Below are 20,474 nucleotides of genomic sequence, written 5' to 3'. Positions count from 1 at the left end.
AAATGTCAGCTGATTAGTAAGTTATTAATATCACTTTAAACAAAATTTATTTTTCTTGAGCTATTGCTTCTTTCTCCTTAACAAACTATCTGGAATTGGCTTTATATATGTCCTCAATAAGTAAATTTTACACTGCTGTTTTCATAAGCTAGTGACTGCCTAGCATCACTTCTGAATAGTTTCCTACTAATTAAGGAATAATCCAGATAAGGAAGCTAAAGTGTGTAATCACAGCTTGCCTTGATGTTTGTAAAAATATTGACCACCAATTAATACTGCAACATATCCATATCTGCATTTCAGTGAGTCTGAAAATGCATGAATAAAAATATTATCATGTGGACCAGCATTGTCAGGTTCACCATCTACTCGTGATGCCAGTATTCCATATCAGAGGACCAATTCAAGTTCCAACTTCTTTGTTCCTGATCAAGCTCCCTGTTAATGCATCCAAGGAGGCAGTAGGTGATGGTCAGTTACTTGAACCCCTCCAACCTATGTGGGAGACCATATGGCTTTGATCTGACCCATCCCACCGCAGTCATTTGGGAGATGAACCAGCAGATTAAAGATCCCTTTTGACTTGTGTCTCCCTCTCTTTCTGTCACTATGCCTTTCAAATAAAGTAAATCTAGGGCACAGCACGGTGGTGTAACAAGCTAATTCTCCACTTGCAGTCCAGGCATCTTGTACGGGCACTTGGTCATGTCCCAGCTGTTCCACTTTCCACTTTCAATCCAGCTCCCTGTTCACAGCCTGGGAAAGCAGCAGAGGATGGCCCAAGGCCTTGAGACCTACACTCATATAGAAGACCTGGAGGAAGTTCTTGGATTGCAATCTACACTAGTCCAACTCTGGCCTTTGTGACCATTTGGGGAGTGATCTAGTGGATGGAACATCTCTCTCTCTCTCTATTATTTCCTCTCTCTATCTCGCTTTAAGTCTGACTTTCAAGTGGAATAAATAAAACTTTTTTAAAAAAATAAATTCATCAATTAACAAATAGATCCTTTTTAAAAGTAAGGAATATTATGAAAACCAATTTGAATAACATTTTCTATGTTTTTTAATGTTTGTTTTATTTATTTGAGGGACAGAAAGAGAAAGGATTTCCATCCACTGGCTCATTCCCCAAATATACACAATGGTCAGGCCTGGCGGAGGACTGAAGCTAAGAGCTGCGAACCCAATCCAAGCCTCCCAGTGGTTGGTGGAAAACATGTTTGCTTGATCCAGCACCATGCCTCTTGTGGTCTGCATCAGTGGAGCAACGAAGCCAGAAATCAAAACAGCTATTCTACTAAGGGACTTGGGACTCTTACCCAGAACCTAGTGGCTAAACACGTAACATTATAGTCTGCTTACCCTACAGTCTTCCATAACAAGTATAAGTTTTTTAATTAATTTCATTTTATTTTATTTTTAAAGATATAGTTATTTATTTGAAAGCCAGAGTTACAAAGAGGGAAGATTGAGAGAGAAGAGATCTTTCATCAGCTAATTCAGTCCTTAAATGGCTGCAAAAGCTGGGGTTGGGTCAGACTGAAACTGGAGGCCTGGGTGGGTGGCAGACACCCAAGCACTTGCACGTTCTTCCACTGCTTTCCCAAGGGTATTAGCAGGGAACTGGGTCAGAAATGGAGCAGCCAGGACTCAAATTGATGCTCAATGGAATGTGTCTTCCTCAGAGGCGGCTGCTTCACCCACTGTACCACAGTGCCAGTTCCTATTTTATTTTTGTATTTTCTGCGCCTCTGTTCCTACATTACAAGACAGGCCAGTACTAGAATAAGAAGAGTGAAACCTGATCTTCAGACTCAAAACTTAAAAAGGTACCAAATAGCATGAATTAATGTAATAGTTTTAACATCAAAATTAAGACCAAAATGTCCATAAGAAACAAAATATCAAGCATGTAAATAAAGAGCAAAAGATGTCTGTATTCTATTAGTTGCTAGAACTATTTCCTGCTTGACTTCAGTGTGGAAAAAATAATGGGCAATGAAATAATCTTCTGTTTTCTTCTAAAAATGAATCAAACTTTAATATTCCCAGTTCCCATATAATTAGTTCAGAAATATTTTATTTAAAATTATAATTTCAATGAATTGCAACCATTACATCCTATTATCTGTTTTTGCCATATGTAACTTAATTGAAATGTCATTATCTTAACTATGAATCTGTTTAAAGTATCACACTACTTGGAAAGCTAAACGGAAGTTTAAACAGAAATACTCTGTAATTTCAATTTGCTATGTTTATAGTATGTTTTCATCATTCAGCACTATCTCGTTTGGGTCCCGTTCTAATATGTAACAAAAGCATACTGTCTGCTATAACTCAATTTCCTTTTAGTGTTTTAAAAATGAGTGAATTTTCATGTATATTCAAAAAAAATAGATCCTCACACAGACATTTCCTTTTAGATTTACCATGTATAGAACAGAGAAATGGTTTATTTCACTTATTTATTTATGTTGCTTCAAATGTCTTTCTTCCAGTTTTCTCTTTTCTTAAACAATCCATTATAAAATAACTTTTCCCATTTGCTCCAGTTGTTACATTTTGCAATATTTGCCTTACTACTCTATTTCTTTCCCTTAATCACTTAAGAATTTTTTTGGCCCTTCATCTCTAAATACCTTGGTGTTCCAAAAACAAGGACATTCTTTTGTGTTATCACAGTTCAGTGCTCAAATCCAAGAAATTTGTATATATAATATTATCTCATATGTAGGTCAATGTTCGAATGTCACAAACTGCCTAATAATGTCATTTATGCAAAATTTTCTCTGACCCAGGCTTCAATTCATGCTCATATGTTGCATTTTTCTCACTATCTCTGGTATTCCTTATTATGAAAACAACACCTGACATTATCCTCGTCTTTCATGACATTAACATTTTTCTAAAAGTATAGTTTGCTTATTTTGGAAAGTGTCATTTGATTGAAGTTTTTCTCATGTTTTCTCTTTACTGATGTATGTTTGTGGCAGGAAAACTACGTATGCCATGTGGTTCTTCAGTACTTTACATCAGAAGTATCAGATTTCTTCTATGACTACTCAATGAAAAAAATGCCTTCTCTATGAATTTTTTCAATAAAAAACTACACATTTCCTCATCTCCAACTAATAAGTCCTCTGTAAGGAGATCCTTTGATAAAATGCAGCTTCCCTCTGCTCTGTAACATTAGCACCATCAGTGGTTCTGACCTGAATCAGTTTTTACTTTTATGGACACAAATAAGATTAGTGTTCCAACTCTATTCTTTCTTCTACATTTATAACTTCCCATACTGCAAGGGAGAACTTTTCTTATTCTCTACATGCTCATCAATGTTGTTTCATTGGTTCTTATTTCAGGTAATGGTTTATATATAATCCACTCTTCCATCATTCATTTTGAGGCACAAATTTGCTCAGAGGGACCCCTGAAAATTGTTATATTTAAGTGACCACATCCTTTTTTCAGGCTCTCACTTTTTCTTCTGACATAACAAGAGGTCATGCTCATCTGGTACAGTTCCTGCCCTGGTTATTTGAACTGTCCATGACACCAGGTGGTCTGGTTCTTTTTAGGAAGAATGCAGATTTTAAAAACAAAATCTGGATGATGGATGTTCTCACTGCTACCAGAGTGCTATTGTTGCACTTTGAGTTTAAAGTTCACGGTCAGTTCTCAGCCTCCACTGTACCTGACCCATTAGCAGCATCTGATCCAAATGAGTACATTTTCCTTCTTGTCCTGCTATCCTCTTTAGACTTGCAAGAAATGATGCTGTTTTGAGTTTCCTCTATCCTCAAGGGATGCCCTTTTCTTGGTCTAATCTTCTTTGCACCATTCTAATGTAGAAGTCCTCCAGAACTCAGACTTCTTGCATTTGCATTTACACCTCCTCTCATCTGACAACTCTCAAATTTTGATCTCTAGTCCAGTTTTTTCCCACAGGTTCTCAGTTTCATATTCATTCATTTCCTCTTGACAACTTTACCTGAAGTTTCCATCAACACCCAATTTTGCATATATAAATCAGACTACCTGTAGCCTCCTTCATCTCAAGGGATGGAAGCCTCATTCTCTCAGAAACTTGGAAATATCCAAAATATATTTAGAAACCCACCACAACTGCTCCATCCACTGCTATTCTTGTGGTTTGGGCAGCTATCACTCTTGCCTGGATTACTTCAACAGCCTTTTAACTCTTCTCACTAAATCAAACCCTAGTTCAAACCGAAGCCATGCTGATCACCTTTTTTTTTTAAATTATGTTGCATTATGTGACACAGTTTCATAGGTTCTGGGATTCCCCCATCCCTTCCCCGTGCCCTCCCCCCATGGTGGATTCCTCCACCTTGTTGCAGTATTACAGTTCAAATTAAGTCGAAATTCTTTCGTTGCAAACATATACCAAGCTTGGAGTCCAGCAACTTATTGTCCAGATAAATTCAACAGTTTCTTGGGGAGACCATCTCTAGTCTGAAGGCAGGGTTGGCAGAATATCATCCCGATCAATCAGAATCCCCATACTGATCATCTTTTAAATGTAAGTATGTTCATATCACTTTTCCACTCAAAACTTTACAGGGCATGGCATGTCACTTGGCATAAAACCCAAGATCTCAAGAGACCCTACCTCCTGACTCCTGTGTTTTCAGCACTACTTTGTTATAAGATCTCACCTCTCACATTCTCATTCTCTCTCCTTCCTTCCACAATAAACCCTTTCTGTTCTCGCAAGCAAGCACCCCTGCAATCTTCTCACCCTTGAGAACTGGTCAAGTCAGTCCCTCTGTATGGAAGATGTTTCCCCAGGTATCTGTTAAGCCAATTCCCTCATTTGCTTCAAGTTTTAACTACATTACACCCACTCAGGAAGCCAATGTTGGCTCCTCCCAACGTAGAACTCCTGATATCCTGCTCTTCATTTACCATTTTTCCTTCTCTCTGTTTATCATCTTCTAATACAGTCTACAATTTACTCAATCTTGCTCTTTATTGTTCATGGTCCATCTCTCTGCTGCAGTGTAAGTTCTATGAGGGTAGAGATCTTGGCTTTGCTCACTGAAGTATCCAAAGCAGTGCTCCTGCAGTGTGGGCATTCAATGTTCTTTAATACATGAGTGAATCATTTTATATTTCACTTTGATTTAACAAACTGGTGAACATAAATGCAAACTCACTAATAGAATAGCATCCACATATAGCAGTCATAACATTGAAGGGCATCTGAATGCAACATCACTTATACTCTTTATTTCGACAGGTAATTGTGAAATATAGATCCATTTTATAAAAGAACAATCATTTTAATCAGGTTAAGCAAAGAACAGAAGGTGTTACCAACCCCAAATTATGTCTTTTCGTAATACAGCCTAAGAAACCCCAATTCCGGCCACTCACTGTCAACAGGGAGTGCCAACTGTTTCCTCTGCTTCCAGCATTCATTGTGATTTTGAGTTTCATAGCAGGAAGGTGGCGATGGGAGAAGGTATGACAGAAACCGAAATTACTTTGTATTTGAAGTATTGATTTTCTGACAAGATTGATACTTTGACAGTAGATGCCATTGCTTAGCACTAGAGTGAATCACAGAATTCCAGCTGAGCTAAGACACATCTTCACAGACATCCAAACAATGTGCTTGGGGTATTGCTGGACAATCTCACCGTCAAGTTCTTTGAAAAGTACATTTGACACAAGTATTGAAATGTCTCTCTTGACAATACGAAATGTAATGGCTACCAGGCCAAATGCACTCTGCTAGATCTCTGGATGTTAAGGTGATCTAGTCCCTCACTGGTGAAGCTTCTGGTACATTAAGAAACCTTTTCTAGCTTACACTGGTATTCTCACAGCTCTTCTCTTCAAATGGAATTCATCAGAGTAAAAATAGTGCAGGATGGGAATTTGGTCCAGATCTTGGAGACTCGTTCTAATACAGCAGAAAAAAAAAGTCTAACTGTTCCCTCCAAATAATGACTGAAGTTTGTGAGTTTCACTTTCTAAAGGCACCAGCATCACTAGCAAGAAAATGAGGTTTTCAGAAGTTTCTTCATGTGTTAATAAATGTAACATATAATAAATACCACATAGAGTTTAGAAAAATTTCAAATATAGAGCCAAATTTAAGAAATTATTGATATTTAAGAAAGAACTGAAAATATCTTCTAAACTTCTCTCCTTTTAATATATTATTTTGTCATAGAGGAGAGCATAGGTTCTCCTAAATACATACAATTCTGAATTTGATTACTTTCCACAGATACAACATACTCAGGGGAAATTGGCACCAAGAAAAAGGTGAAAAGACTGTTAAGCTTTCAAAGATACTTCCATGCATCAAGGCTGCTTCGTGGAATTATACCACAAGCCCCTCTCCACCTGCTGGATGAAGACTACCTGGGACAAGCAAGGGTAAGCTACTAATCCCTCAACCTCCCTACAGAAGGCCATGGCCATGAGCATAAGCCTCAGTGGATATACTTGGGGCATTTTTCCATGAGTTGAAAAACCTGCATTTATTTCTTAGTAATTTACCAGATATGCTCAAGAAGAAACACTAGTTAACCCTACAAGATAGAATCTATATTTTACAATCTTATTAACAAAGTAATGAGTGCAACATCTTTTATTTCCATAGAGTTCCATCACTTTTTATGGAATACACAGATTAAATCTTAAACTTAGAAGATACATATAACCTCTACACAACACTTGATAAAGACATTGCCATATATAAAATGATATGCTCATGTCATTCATGGTTAAGAATGTAAAAAAAAAGTTAAAAAGCTTGTAGTTAGGCTTAAGAATCTGGAACTAAATTTGGATTCATTCTAGAAATGCAAGACTGATTAGATTTTAGAAAATTAAATAATGTAATTCCCTTACATGTTGAAAGGACATCAATCTATATGTTTACCTAACAGGCAAAGAAAAACAATAAACTTACACTCATTTGTGGTTAAAAAAAAAAAACTTAACTAACTCATCAAGGGATATTTGCATACCCTGATCATCATAATAGGATAATTAAACAGTGTAATGGATTAAAAACTGATAAAAGTTTAAAAGCTAAATTTCATTTAGAAGGTGAAAAAAATCACAGGTATGCTTGAGCTGTGATCAGGCATTCAGGCATAGAGTGAACTGGGAAGGGAAAGGCAGGGAAAGAGAACTATTTCTACCTTCCATGCTGTGTCCATGGGGGGCCAGGGGACCAGGTTTCTTATGAACGCCCAGGATCCAGATGAGGCGAAGTACATCCTGGGAGAGCAGTCACTTAATTACTAGGTAGGCAGAAGGGATTACACGGGGCAGGGGAGATGTGGCTTCCAATTTGTGACCCTAAATTCTTTAGCTAACTGTCTATTTTATTCTTCCCTCAGAGATTCAGACCCTTAATCTTAAGAGTTGCTGAAAGGTGCAGATTCCACACCGCAGCTTCTTCCTGCTGATTAGAGCATAGTGTTTGCCTATCCTGGGTTTGAAAATCTCTCCCTATTTCATTGAATTGATCCATCTCACAAGTCAGAGAATTTCCAATTGGTGCCCATGGGCTGTTCCCTCCACATTGTCATTATTACTCTGAAATTGCAGATGGAGTTCTTTAAGAAGGAAAATTGTGTTTCATTATTTCCCAAATGCTGGATGATGTTTACCCCCAGCAGACTGTAAAATCCTCCCGTTTGTCCATTTCAGTGAATGAACTGCTAGTGTTAGAGTGGAGGTGACAGATTCCACCACTCACTGCACAAGCTCCTCCTTGTTCTTTATATATTCTAAGACCTGTTGGTTATTCATGATTACTTAAGACACAGTACCCACAGACTAGGTATTTGCTATATAGGTTGGCCTGAAGAGTAGATCAAACAGCCTAAAGCAAAATCGGCCTCTTTTGACATATCTTCTGAAATTTTATTAGAAGAACTCACTATGGAATCCTCTTACCTATAGCAACTTCTAGAGAGGATCAGAAGAGAGAGGGAAAAAGATAGGTCTGACTTAAAGTGCTGCAGCCTTGATACGGCAAGGGCCAACGCTTTACTTCTCTTTTCCTTATGAAGAGGTTATTTGAGGTCTTTGGTTAGTTTACAGGAGTAGACAGACTTAGTTTTTGTGCACCCTTGGATATTATTCTCTCCTTCATGCAGTAGGCATCAACACAGGTTTCATATTAGGCAATGTATGTGCTGAGGCAAAACCACACACACACACACACACACACACACACACACACACACACACACCCGTCTGGACCCTGAGATTGGGAATCCTGACCCATCTGAGGCAAACACGACGTGAGAGCACAGGCTGCTTACCCTTGCTAAAAGCCTACTCCCAGCCTAGTGTATGTGCACAGCCGCAGGTGTAGAGCCACAAGGGGTGGAAAGGAAGGAGAGTGGTCTACTGACTATAGGCCCAGTTGGGCCCCTCTCCCAGCCTGACATTTGGGTTTACATCCTATTCTGCTCCAAAGGAGTTCTTTGACTCTGAGCTAACCGGTTACACAGCACATCTGAATTTTTTCCTCCTCAAATACAAAATTATTAGAAACATCCACCTCTCAGGAGCAACACAAGGGGTAATGCGATACAACATATCTATAAACTTAATGCAATCATGCCTAGCACTTATAGCTGTTTTCAGTTGTATAAATGGACAAAATATTTGCACATTGAGAGAAGCAAATATTTGGACTATAGAATACTAACAAAGGAATACTTAAATTTTTTAATCCACTCAATTATCTCTTTGTAATAATAAAATAGCCAAATGAATATTGGCTAAAATCCTCTTTCATCTGTTAGTACAGCATGTTATCTTTTTATAGTTTCAATTTATTCAAATTGTTTTTTAAGATTTGTTTATTTTTGTTGGAGAGGCAGATTTACAAAAAGAAGGAGAAATCGAGAGAAAGGTCTTCCATCCACTAATTTCACTTCCTAAGTGGCCTCAGCAGCCGCTTGGGACAGGAGCTTCCCTCCAGATCTTCCATGCAAGTGCAGGTTCCCACGGCATTATACCATCCTCTGCTGCTTTCCCAGGCCATAGGCAGGGAGCTGGATGGGAAGTGGAGTAACCAGGACACAAACCAGGACCCATACAGGTTGTCAACACTTGGGAGTGGAAGATTAGCCAGTTGAGCCAATGCACCAGCCCTCCAAATAGTGTCTGAAAGAATTATTTCATTTATTTGAATGGCAGAGTGACAGAAAAAGTGGAGAGAGAGATAACTTCCATTTGCTTGTTCATTCCCCAAATGACTGCAATGGTCAGGGCTGGACCAGTTTGAAACCAGAAGCTTTGAACCCTCTTTGGGTCTCGCATGTGAATGGCAGGTGACCAAGCACGTGGGTCATCTTTTATGCTGCTTTCCCAGGTGCATTAATAAGGAGCTTAATCTGAAGTGGAGCAGCCAAGATTCAAAATGGGTGACCCAACATTGGGATACCCTGTCCCAAGTGGCAACTTACTCTACTACAACACAATACCAGCTTCCACTCAAATAATTTTAGTAACAATTACAATAGTTTTTGCAATGCATTGATCAGACTGAGAGTAGAAATTAAGGTGTAACTATCTAAATAAATTTTCCAGATTGTCTCTAACCCAGACCACCAAAAGCTTCAAATTTTAGGATGAAACTGCCCAGTTTAAGCAGAAGTGAAACTTAATATTTTATAGCACATGCTGATTTAATATTATACTCTCCACCCACTGTCAAGAAATACATGCAACATTTACAAAATATATCATAAAGAAATGAGCAGCAGGTAACATTAGAACCAATTTCCATTAGCAGGTCTACAAGAGGAAAAAAGAAAATCTCTCCTTCTAACAGCCCTAAGCTTGAGACTATGGTCATGTTGACAGAAAAGCAAAACTGGATATCCCAGCACAGCAGTTTCAGTGTCCCAGCATTTTTGTGCTGTCTCTACTCTAAGCAGCCCTATCTCAAGAAAAATGAAATTGAAATGCAGAAAGAAAAAAAAAACAGGCTGAAATGTTCCATCCAAGTCTGCTTTTAGTAAAGTGAGATTGGGCCAAAAGCCTACTTAGTGTATATCTCAATGGGCATCTAAAAGCTCTTCATTTTCTGATGTGTGATGGAGGTCTTTGTGTGCCCTGCCTAGATGATTGGATTTTAGCATGAACGGTGGAAAGCCCAGAGGAGGTGGGTGAGGGGATAGTCAATGGCATTCTCTTGAGTCACTAGCTGTGCAAAAAGAAGCTGTAGTTTGAGGATCCATAGTGGGAGTGGAATCAGCCACTACAACTTTGCATCTGAAAGCACCATCTAATTCTAGCATCGGGCATTTTTCAAAGGAAAAACAGACTGGTAAGCCTATCATGGACAAAAGGTCTTTAAGCTACTTAATATTTTCAACAACTCACCCCATCAGTATCTTTCAGTGGTTAATTTTCTATTCAGTCCACACTTAACAGAGCATCTGCTTGGCATTTTTGCTTCATATTTCTAAAACTTGTCATAAAAGCTCACTTTTAAAGGTATAGTGGTTTATAGTGCAGAGACTTTACTGAGCTATTGTTTAACTGATGCCAAATCTGTATGGGCTTACGATTCATATCCACTGTTCTAAGCACTTTATTCCTTATTTATTTCTCACTACCTTCTGAAGTAGGCAATGTTATCAGCACATTTTTCAAATTAAGAAACGGAGATCCAAAGAAATTCAAGAATTGTCCACAGCCAGGGAGAGATGTCACTCACATTCTATTAGGTGATTGAACTCTGGAGCCTGTTTCCCTTCAATAGTGTGTTGTTAGTTATTAATGTGTAGTTTTTGGCTATTAATATATAAATATATATATATAATATAGTTAGTGTTAATAGTTATTAGTGTGTAGAACAAAATTTGCTTGACTGCAAATGAGTTGTACACAGGGAGTAGCATGCTCCTGTTCTCCACTTCCTAAGTGTTTAATTTGTTATGTCACAAAGTAAATGCTTGTGTCTCCTATGTGCTTTGTTTGAGTGCTGTTTTGTGTTTGCCTTTTCAGCACATGCTCTCGAAAGTGGGAATGTGGGACTTTGACATTTTCTTGTTTGATCGCTTGACAAATGGTAAGCTACCCAGAACAACTCTCCCTGAAAGTGGGATTAGTTCCATGAAAACAAAAATGTGTTTTTAAACACTGCTACTCTTTTTTTCCTTCATTATCCCGTCTAATAAGCCTCCAGCCACACAAGAAGGAGCAGGGTAAAGGAAAACTAACCCCAGTGAAGAATTAGGACTGAAGTTGGCCTTGGAATCTTAACACAGTCCTTGGTGATCCCAAAGGAATTTGGAAACCAGAGATCATATTCTTCCTAGCAGACTACTGTAGCTGCATCCAAAAGTAGGGGTTCATTGTTAGTTGATAAGAACTAGAAACAGAAAAGCACTTCTGCTCAGTCTTGGCTCTTTCTTACCCAGACTTCTCAGTATTACGTGAGCTGAGTGTACCCCTTTGCAGGTATAGCTCAATGTGTTTGGTGTCATCAGAAGAGTATGATCACTAAAGAGAAACTTGGCTACAGCTAACAGAAGAAGTAAACATTCTCCTTGGCTTCACCTTTTAAATGTGTATGCCTGTAAAAGCCTTCCTCAAGGAAATAATAAAATTCTGTTGTATTTCCATCTTCCCATTAAACAAATGCTGATAAGTTTAGGAAGTCTAGGAATGACATCACATGTATTGCTGACTTTGATGTGTCCTGTCATATACAAGACATGTACCTTTAAGTCATTTACACATCATATTTTCACTGTTCTGTTACTTGGCAAACAATTTGACATTGAGAAAGATACAACCCAAGACCAGGAAACAATTTTACATTGTGAAAAGCTAACCAGGCCACATAGAAATGGATCCCGCAAGCTTGCATTTCACTTCGCTCGATTCAACTGAAGTGGATATTGGTAAATAGAATTCATTGTAAACAAAAGAACATATCAGAAGGTGTTTGCTTTTCGTTAAAAAAACATGATCATGGCTTTCAATGAGCATGTCCCAAGGATTTTCTTTCACTATATTAATTAGAGATCTAGTAAGAGTTTAGGAAAATTAAAAGAACCGTATACACACACACACACACACACACACACACAAACATGAAGTTAAGAAATGAAATTTTATTTATTTATTTATTTATTTATTTGTCATTTTCTATTATTTTGTAATTTTGCTTCTTTTTATTATTATTTTATGATATAGTTCCATAGATCATGGGATTTCCCTTATCCCCTCCCCAATTGCCTCCCCCATCATTGAGTTCCCCTATATCATTACTATAGTATAGTTCTTCAAACACAATCACATGTCAAGAAATGAAATTTTTAAATAGCTATAACTAGGAGGGAAAAGGTTACTATATTTCCACCTAATTTCATTTCCTAATTTCATCATCAAAAATCATATGCAATGCTATCAATTCTTTCTAACTTAGAGAGTTGTGGAAATAACCCCATGACAGAAAAATTTGCAGGGACCCATTGAATTTTGTACCCCAAAAGACCATGCTCAGAAAACATCTCATTTTCCACTCAAGACATCTATTCATCTTAGCCCACTTTGAAATCTGCTTTAAGCTGTGTAATAATACTGCTAAAATTCAAAATCATTATTCTTAAGTAAACCACATTTCTTGAATGCTCACAAGTTCTAACTTCAATTTTGTATCTGTGCTGCCTTAGATTTTAAAATACCTGCAGTGAAATCTTCTCAAATGATTTTCCATAGGAAGAATAGACTGTGCTTACTTAGCAAGGTGGTTTAGATACCCATGTCAATATAAGAATAAATTGGAAATGGATTAGCCATATTTCAAGTGAACATTAGCCATGTCTTTAAAAATACACATACATGCACGAATGTGTATATAAATTTACATAGATATTTACACAAATACATATGTGAGACATCAGTAGGCAGGTTCACTTTAACTCTCACTGTTTCCTTTGCCTATAGTGTATAGAGCAAGTCTGTTATCTCTTACTTGCCAATAATGAAAATATCCAGGACCAGTTCATAGGCTTTTGATAAATAATCCCAAATCCAAAGGAAAAAATATTTTCTTTGATAAATCTCATCTCAGATATTATAAATCTTACTGTCCATTTTGCTATTTCCATAGTGATAAAAATGAGTTAAAATAGTTGCTCTTTTCCTACAGGAAACAGCCTGGTGACACTGCTGTGCCACCTATTTAATACGCATGGACTCATTCACCATTTCAAGTTAGACATGGTGACCTTACACAGGTTTTTAGGTGAGTGCTTTTTCCATATTTCTTGCCCAACTTCTAGAAACAATGGCAATAACATAATACTATTTAATATGATAGCATATGTAATGACACCAAATTACTTTAAAATATTCTGACCTTAAATTTTAAAAGTAGGGATTATTCACATGAAATGATTAAAATTTTGTTTGATCAGTCTATAATGAGCTAAGACTTTGTAGAGAAAACTATCATATATGAATAATATACTTGGATGTCAAAAAATATACCAGAATGCTTACACATTTACAAAACCCCAGATGAAATGCCTGAATTAATCTAATCAAAACGCGATTAGTGAAAACTTTCAATAGAACTTTGTTTAAAAAAAAAAAAAAGCTGTCACTATTTGTGCAGTGCCCAGTGAGGACAGAACACTTTTGGTAAATTCTTTCTAAAGATCCTAATGGTAGATGTTATTTAACCACGTGGCCCACAGCTAAGGAAAAGCACAAGGAGTTTTCATCACTTGTCCAAAGTCAATGATTCCCAGGTGACAGAGCTGCATTTCAAGTCCAGGTCCATTTAACATGGAAATCCACCATCTTTCCACTTGACTATATCATGGCCTCTTGACAAAAAGTAGCCCCAGATATTTGTCTTTATTCACGTTCTTATTTATTGGTCAGGGAATTCTTCTGATCACATTTCCAAGCCTCAATCAAGCTTTCCTCTGCCACTTAACATTGTTCTGTGTTGATCACCTGGCTTCATGGTTGTGCTCTAGATTTAAAAGTTCATTTAATGTCAACAAGAGTAAAGCAACAGGGCCCGGCATAGTAGCCTAGTGGCTGAAGTCCTCACTTTGCATGTGCTGGGATCCCACATGGACACCACTTCATGTCCCTGCAGCCCCGCTTCCCATCCAGCTCCCTGCTTGTGGACGGGGGAAGCAGTAGAGGACAGTCCAAAGCCTTGGGAGCCTGCACTCGCAGAGGAAAAAGCCTCCCAGAGGAAGCTCCTGGCTCCTGGCTTCAGATCAGCTCAGTTCCAGCAGTTGCAGCCACTTGGGGAGTGAACCAGCAAATGGAAGATCTTTCTGTCTCTTCTCTCTGTATATCTCACTTTCCAATAAAAATAAATAATTCTTTAAGAGAGAGAGACAGTAAAACAACAGTGGCAATGATGATAATGGACATCTACAGCAGCCAGACCTGGATGGCGCTTATATCTGTAGGAAAGGTTCCCAGTACTTGTTCGTATTAACACGTGTAATCCTTACAGAATACCCATTTTATGGGGGTTGTAATTGAGGAAACCTGCAAGTAAGTAACTTGCCCAATGCAGAGATGAAGTGATGGGGTGAGGCTTTCAATATAACTATAAAACAAACCTGCTGGGTAAAGTTGTATGAGGCATAGCAGAAATACTGAAGCCTGCCACGTGACTCATTTCCAAAACCCCACTTAACCTCAAACTGGTTGCATTTTATTTATCACAATAATCTCCATGAATAGGACCACAAAGTTTAGTTTTGCCTGAAGAGGGAGGTGCTGCTACAGATGCTTTGTATACATACATTTACTGAGAGAACATGTGAGCCCTTGACAACTAAATTAACACCACAATTCCAAACCAAATGGACAATATAGGCCAAGTGAATGTGGTCACACTAACAATATGGCCCGTTCTACACACACTAAGCAATATATTGGTTGCTTGGTTTTTAGCTAAACAGGATAGTTAATGGCTTCTGTAAAGAGCAAACCAAAATTGTCTTGCCTATTTTCTGTTTAGTCCCAACAGTGCTCTAAGCTTTGCCTTAGATTGGAGGAGTAGAAGAGATGACACTGACTTGAGTAAGATAGAAATAAATTCAAGGAGCCCTCAGCTGTTTCACTACAGTACATTGAATTTCTCCCTGAAGATCCCCAGAAGTGTTTCAGTTAGTAATTTATGTTCACAGGCTAATCAAATCTTTGGATATCAGTAGTCGAATGCAGCAGAGGTCTTTGAAAGGAAACCTCATTTGTGTCATATTATTCATAAATGGCAACAAACTTAACCAATTAAACTATGCTGTGAAATAAAGTTGTCATTTTCCTACTTATTTATTTCTGCAGTGAATGAGAGTATTCATAAACGCTACAAAGGGTTGATTTATGAAGGAGGTGAGAAATCCCCAGAGGCCCACAAATCCTTTTGGCTTCTCCCCTCGGCTTTCCCCTCCTCCCCCACTGAAAACAGTCAGCAGAACCGCCAAGCCTGCAAACCTAGGTGCATTTTGAAGGAATCCCCAATCTGCGCATTTTGGAAGCATGGGTATTTCTAAACAAAGAGCACCCTCAAGAAGTCTGAGTCAATTCTGCTTTGGTTTTAGCTGACTTATCTCTTTGCATTTCAGTCATGGTTCAGGAAGATTACCACAGTCAAAACCCATATCACAATGCTGTCCATGCAGCTGATGTCACCCAGGCCATGCACTGCTACCTGAAGGAACCAAAGGTAAGAGGAAACCCAGCATTTCAACCAACTGGGAATGCCATGAAAACTCCCCACAAGACCCCAGATCACTCAGGCATCTGAAACGTCACATGATGAATCATTCACATGGGGGCAAATAATTTATATTAGAGTCCTAAAGTAAGCTCCGGAAATCTTAGAATATTCAAGATAAGAATTTTCTAAAGTTTCCTTCTGTGTTTTGAGTACTTTCAAGACTTCTTTAGGACCATTTGTATCTTCGAGCTCTCCGCCAGTCCCAAGAACTAGTTCTGTTGCCTTAGACCTTTGTCACAAATAGCACCAGTACTGGCCTTCAGTGGAGAGAGAAGTCTCCTACCTCATGGTTTTTGATTGATAAATGCAATGAAAACTTCCCAAAGTTCAAAATCTGCTTCCTCCTGAGCTAAGCTGACATCCTGATTCAGAGCTCAAGAAGAATTATGAATATCACAAATGTCTCAGCATTAAACTAGTTGCATTAAACAAAAACACCATTCTTGGTCATGTAACATTCACTTGGCATAATCTACATTTCTTTAAAGATTTTGCAAAATGACTTATTTCAAGAATACAGCTCAAATTTAATAGCCACTGACTATACAGTTGCCACAGCATCAACCACTAAATGCATGAAGATGTGCCAGAAAGTTTGAATTGTGGGGAATAATTGAGTTAAAAGATAAATTTTTGGTATAAAAATTCATGAAATCTGTTCTTAATTTTTTCATGAAATTGTTGAAGATTCAATCTGAGTATATTTCAATGAGTTTGCCCCAAAATAAGCTTTTTGAGCCATCTTTCTGCTGTTTTCCCTAGCAGATTAGCAGGGAGCTGAGTTAGAAGTAGAGCAGTGGGGATTTGAACTTTCACCGATACAGGATGCCAGCACTGTAGGAGTGGCTTAATCTACTGTGCACAATGCCAGCCTCCCAAATGCAAGAACCATCTTTAAATATGTCCTTCACTTTGTCTTCACGTTTCCTTTCATTTACAGTTGCGTGTGTGAGGAGGCTGATCATCGGCTCAGTTGCCTCTCTCCGTGGCATAAGCAGTATGGCCAACAAGCAATGCCATTACAGCAACGAAACACAATAGTAGCGGCAGGAAGACAGGAGTAGCTGAAGGAGTTGCACCATTTGAGCTCACTCAGTTACTTTGCACATAGCCTTTCTTTTTTCTCTCTCCACGATTTCATACAAACATTACCTGACAGCCTCAACAATACCGGTGATTCCTTCTGATCCAGCCAGAACAAATGCTTAACCCATTCACAAGAAACTAACCCATCCTTCCAATCTGATTTTTCAATAGCTCGCCAGCTTCCTCACACCTCTGGATATCATGCTTGGACTACTGGCTGCAGCAGCACATGATGTTGACCACCCTGGTGTGAACCAGCCATTTCTGATCAAAACAAACCACCACCTTGCCAATTTATATCAGGTAAGGGAGCCCAGCTTGGAACCGGACAGAGCCTGGTCAATTGCCTTAGGCCTGGAGCTAAAGGCAGAATCTTGCTGGTGGAGAGCGCCTTCCCTCCAGATCAGCCTTAGTCATGGAGACCCCATCCAAAGAGCATGGCTTTGCAATCAGTCCAGCATATCCCCAAAGGAGATCACAGGGATTTAAGAGAATATCCAGCATTCAGTTTGCACCAAAATGAGTTTGACTTCCCCAAATAGGTTTTCTCTTCCTGTCAATTCTAACCTTTGTTCGATGTCTTTTATTAGACAGATTTATCATTACTCGGAAAAACTGTATAGTTCATTCATTACACATAATCTAAATATTTACATAATTCTCAACATCACAATAAATAATCTCAAGTTTAAGAGAGTATCTGCTGCTCCTGATTGATTTATACATTAGAATTAGGGTCATGAAACATTTCTTTCACATGTAGAATATTAATAACACATAGTGAATTCTCCTTTAAACAGGAAATTAAAAGGAATTTTGCCAAATATTAAAGAAAGACTTAAAGTAAAAATATGGGTGAGGATTTCATTGATAGTGCAAAGCTAAATACTCACTGCCAGTGAACAAAAATGAGTTCTCAAAAAAAAAAGATGCTCCAACACATGTGATTCAGATAATAAAGTTTTCCTTGGAAAAATTAATTTCCTTACTCAAACCTTTGAAGTGCAGAATATTTTAGTAATTTTTATTTTAATCTCATTAAAATACAGCCATATTTTGTAATTTCTTCAGTGCCACAGGTAGTCTTGTGTTTTTTTAATTAACAGTTTTATATTGTACCTAGCAACTGACATGCTAGAATCTCAACTATAAAGATGAATGAAATCTGATCTCTGACCATAAACATTGTTGATTTCAGATACCCAAAATGAGCAAAATCCAAGTCAATGCAATCCTAGTTTGAAAGGGATTTGAGCAGTTACCGAAAGACATACTAAGATGTAATTTTTTTCAAACCCCTAGAATAAACACCTATACTTAGTTTCTGTATCCTAGGGTGTGACTGCATCACAATGAGATACCAATTCTTCCAGCAATGAATTTCTCCACCTGAAGTGTCAGACCTAATCCCAAGTAAGAAAACATAGGATCCTTTTGATACTGACTAGGAAGAAATCTGGAAATGGGGTTCAAAAATCATTCATGATAAAACTCTCGTGAAACATCTGCTTAACCAGTTTTTAGGATTTCTTGGTGGCCAAGGATTCATGACGTTCAATTTTGAGGACAATGTCAAAGGCAACCAATATCATAGAGTAACATAACGACGTCTCAACTATCCTAGAGTAACTAGAACAGCAGGGGAAAAGTTATCAATCAAATTAGTTCACTACATATTTTTAGCAAGAATTTTTCTTTAACTTCTAATTTCTATACTGGGAAAAATTTTCATTTATGTCATAGGAACAGTTTAAGGGCATGAAGATACTTCCCACACACTGTCTCCCTTCCTTCCTGACTTCCTCTCTGCGTCCTCCTCCCTTTCTGATTTTCCGTTTGGTTTTTACAATGACATGCTTTTGATTTACTTTATAGTCACAACCTTAACCAACCACTAAATATCATTCCATATTATAAGTAAAAATTGCTTAAAATTAAGCACCCAAAAAATACGAGACTTCGGTCTTATCTTTAAAAGGTATGATGCCTTCCTATTTATTATTAGGTTAAGAGACTCAAAACAAGATAAAGAAAAATCATTATAAAAAGTTTGTTTCGAATATTGTATTGCATAATTCATCTTTACTCAACACTTAACTGTGATCCAATATTGTACCAAATATTTTTATGCATTTATGCTAAGTAATCTTGACAATAGCTCGGTGAGGCAAAAACTATTACTATCGTACTCATTTTCTTTTTTTTTTTAAAGATTTATTTATTTTATTACAAAGTCAGATATACAGAGAGGAGAGACAGAGAGGAAGATCTTCCATCCGATGATTCACTCCCCAAGTGAGCCGCAATGGCCGGTACGCGCCGATCCGAAGCCAGGAACCAGGAACCTCTTCCGGGTCTCGCATGCGGATGCAGGGTCCCAATGCATTGGGCCATCCTCGACTGCTTTCCCAGACCACAAGCAGGAAGCTGGATGGGAAGTGGAGCTGCTGGGATTAGAACCGGCACCCATATGGGATCCCGGGGCTTTCAAGGCGAGGACTTTAGCCACTAGGCCACACCGCTGGGCCCTATCGTACTCATTTTCCAGAAAGAGAAAAATAGATTGGTGGAAAAATTATGTTTTTCCTGAAGTAAGTGCCTAATTCATGACACAACTAGAATTAGAACTCCAGTCTGCATTCACTTCCCCAGGAGCTCATACTGAGCAGCTGCTGTATCCAAAGAACAATGTGTTCTGGTGAGGAAACTGAGAGTTGTAGACCTTATTGATAAGGGCCCTGCAATGTGTAGCTGCAACGAAGTGCAATGAGAAGATATAGGAAAGAGAAGCTGTGCACATGCTTCCAGAAAAAAAATAATAATAATCATGAAAACAATGTCATGGAAACTGGGCCTTGAAGTGCGAGGAATAGTTTGAATACTTGAGAGAAAAAGAGGACGTGAGAGACTGCACAGAAGAACTGAACCCTATGGCCTTTAGCTGAGCATGACCCAGCTGTGCACAGCTCATACTCTCAGATCAACATCTCAGGCATACAATGATCAAGTATAGTGCTCTCTGCACAATAACTATAGATTACTTGTACAGGACATGCTTGTGCCAGAAAATCTTCACTCTGTTATAAATGGGGAGGTGGCACCGGTCTTTCAATTAAAATGGGGACAAGTCATGTTGCATAACGTATAAGCTGAACAAGACCAGAAAGAATATTGAGTATTTTTAAATCGTTAGAACTGTAGCCTTTTTGCTTTCAAGGAGAACGTGTTGGTTGAGACAGGACAGGGCTTTGAGGAAACTAAATTCAAATTTTTGCAGCATCTACCAGGGAGCATTCTTTCTGGGAAGAGGATCTGTGATTGTCACCAAACTTTAAAATGAGTTACAGATTCAGAAAGTGTTAACCATGACAATAAATGAAAAAAAGACATTTCCATATATACAGACAATATTATACATCTGCACACAAACATTAGGTCAACATAAGTCCCATCAAGAGGACATGGTAGGAATTACATGGCCCTGAGAACGCCCTGTGCGTGACTTTGCCACAATTCAGACTTACTATAGATGAGATAAAATGGAACAGGGCTTCCTCTCCTCCTTTTCTTGGCTGTGCTCTTTTAGTTCTAA

At 38.2% G+C, this 20,474-nt stretch overlaps 1 protein-coding gene across 2 annotated transcripts in view; it reads left to right on the top strand.

The window, feature by feature from the left end:
* PDE7B (phosphodiesterase 7B) overlaps positions 1–20,474 on the top strand; it is a 361,787-nt gene that overhangs the window by 310,185 nt on the left and 31,128 nt on the right. For both annotated transcript variants that reach the window (XM_004587262.2, XM_058672140.1), the window contains 5 exons: positions 6,269–6,420; positions 11,032–11,095; positions 13,187–13,282; positions 15,642–15,742; positions 17,054–17,185. In XM_004587262.2, coding sequence (XP_004587319.1) covers positions 6,269–6,420; positions 11,032–11,095; positions 13,187–13,282; positions 15,642–15,742; positions 17,054–17,185 — 545 coding nt within the window. The remainder of the gene's footprint in view (positions 1–6,268; positions 6,421–11,031; positions 11,096–13,186; positions 13,283–15,641; positions 15,743–17,053; positions 17,186–20,474) is intronic.

The sequence above is a fragment of the Ochotona princeps genome, chromosome 1 (assembly GCF_030435755.1).
Source record: "Ochotona princeps isolate mOchPri1 chromosome 1, mOchPri1.hap1, whole genome shotgun sequence".
In the NCBI taxonomy this organism is placed as follows: Eukaryota; Metazoa; Chordata; class Mammalia; order Lagomorpha; family Ochotonidae; genus Ochotona; species Ochotona princeps.
Note: the sequence above shows the minus strand (reverse complement) of the source record. Positions and strands in the feature narration are given on the sequence as shown.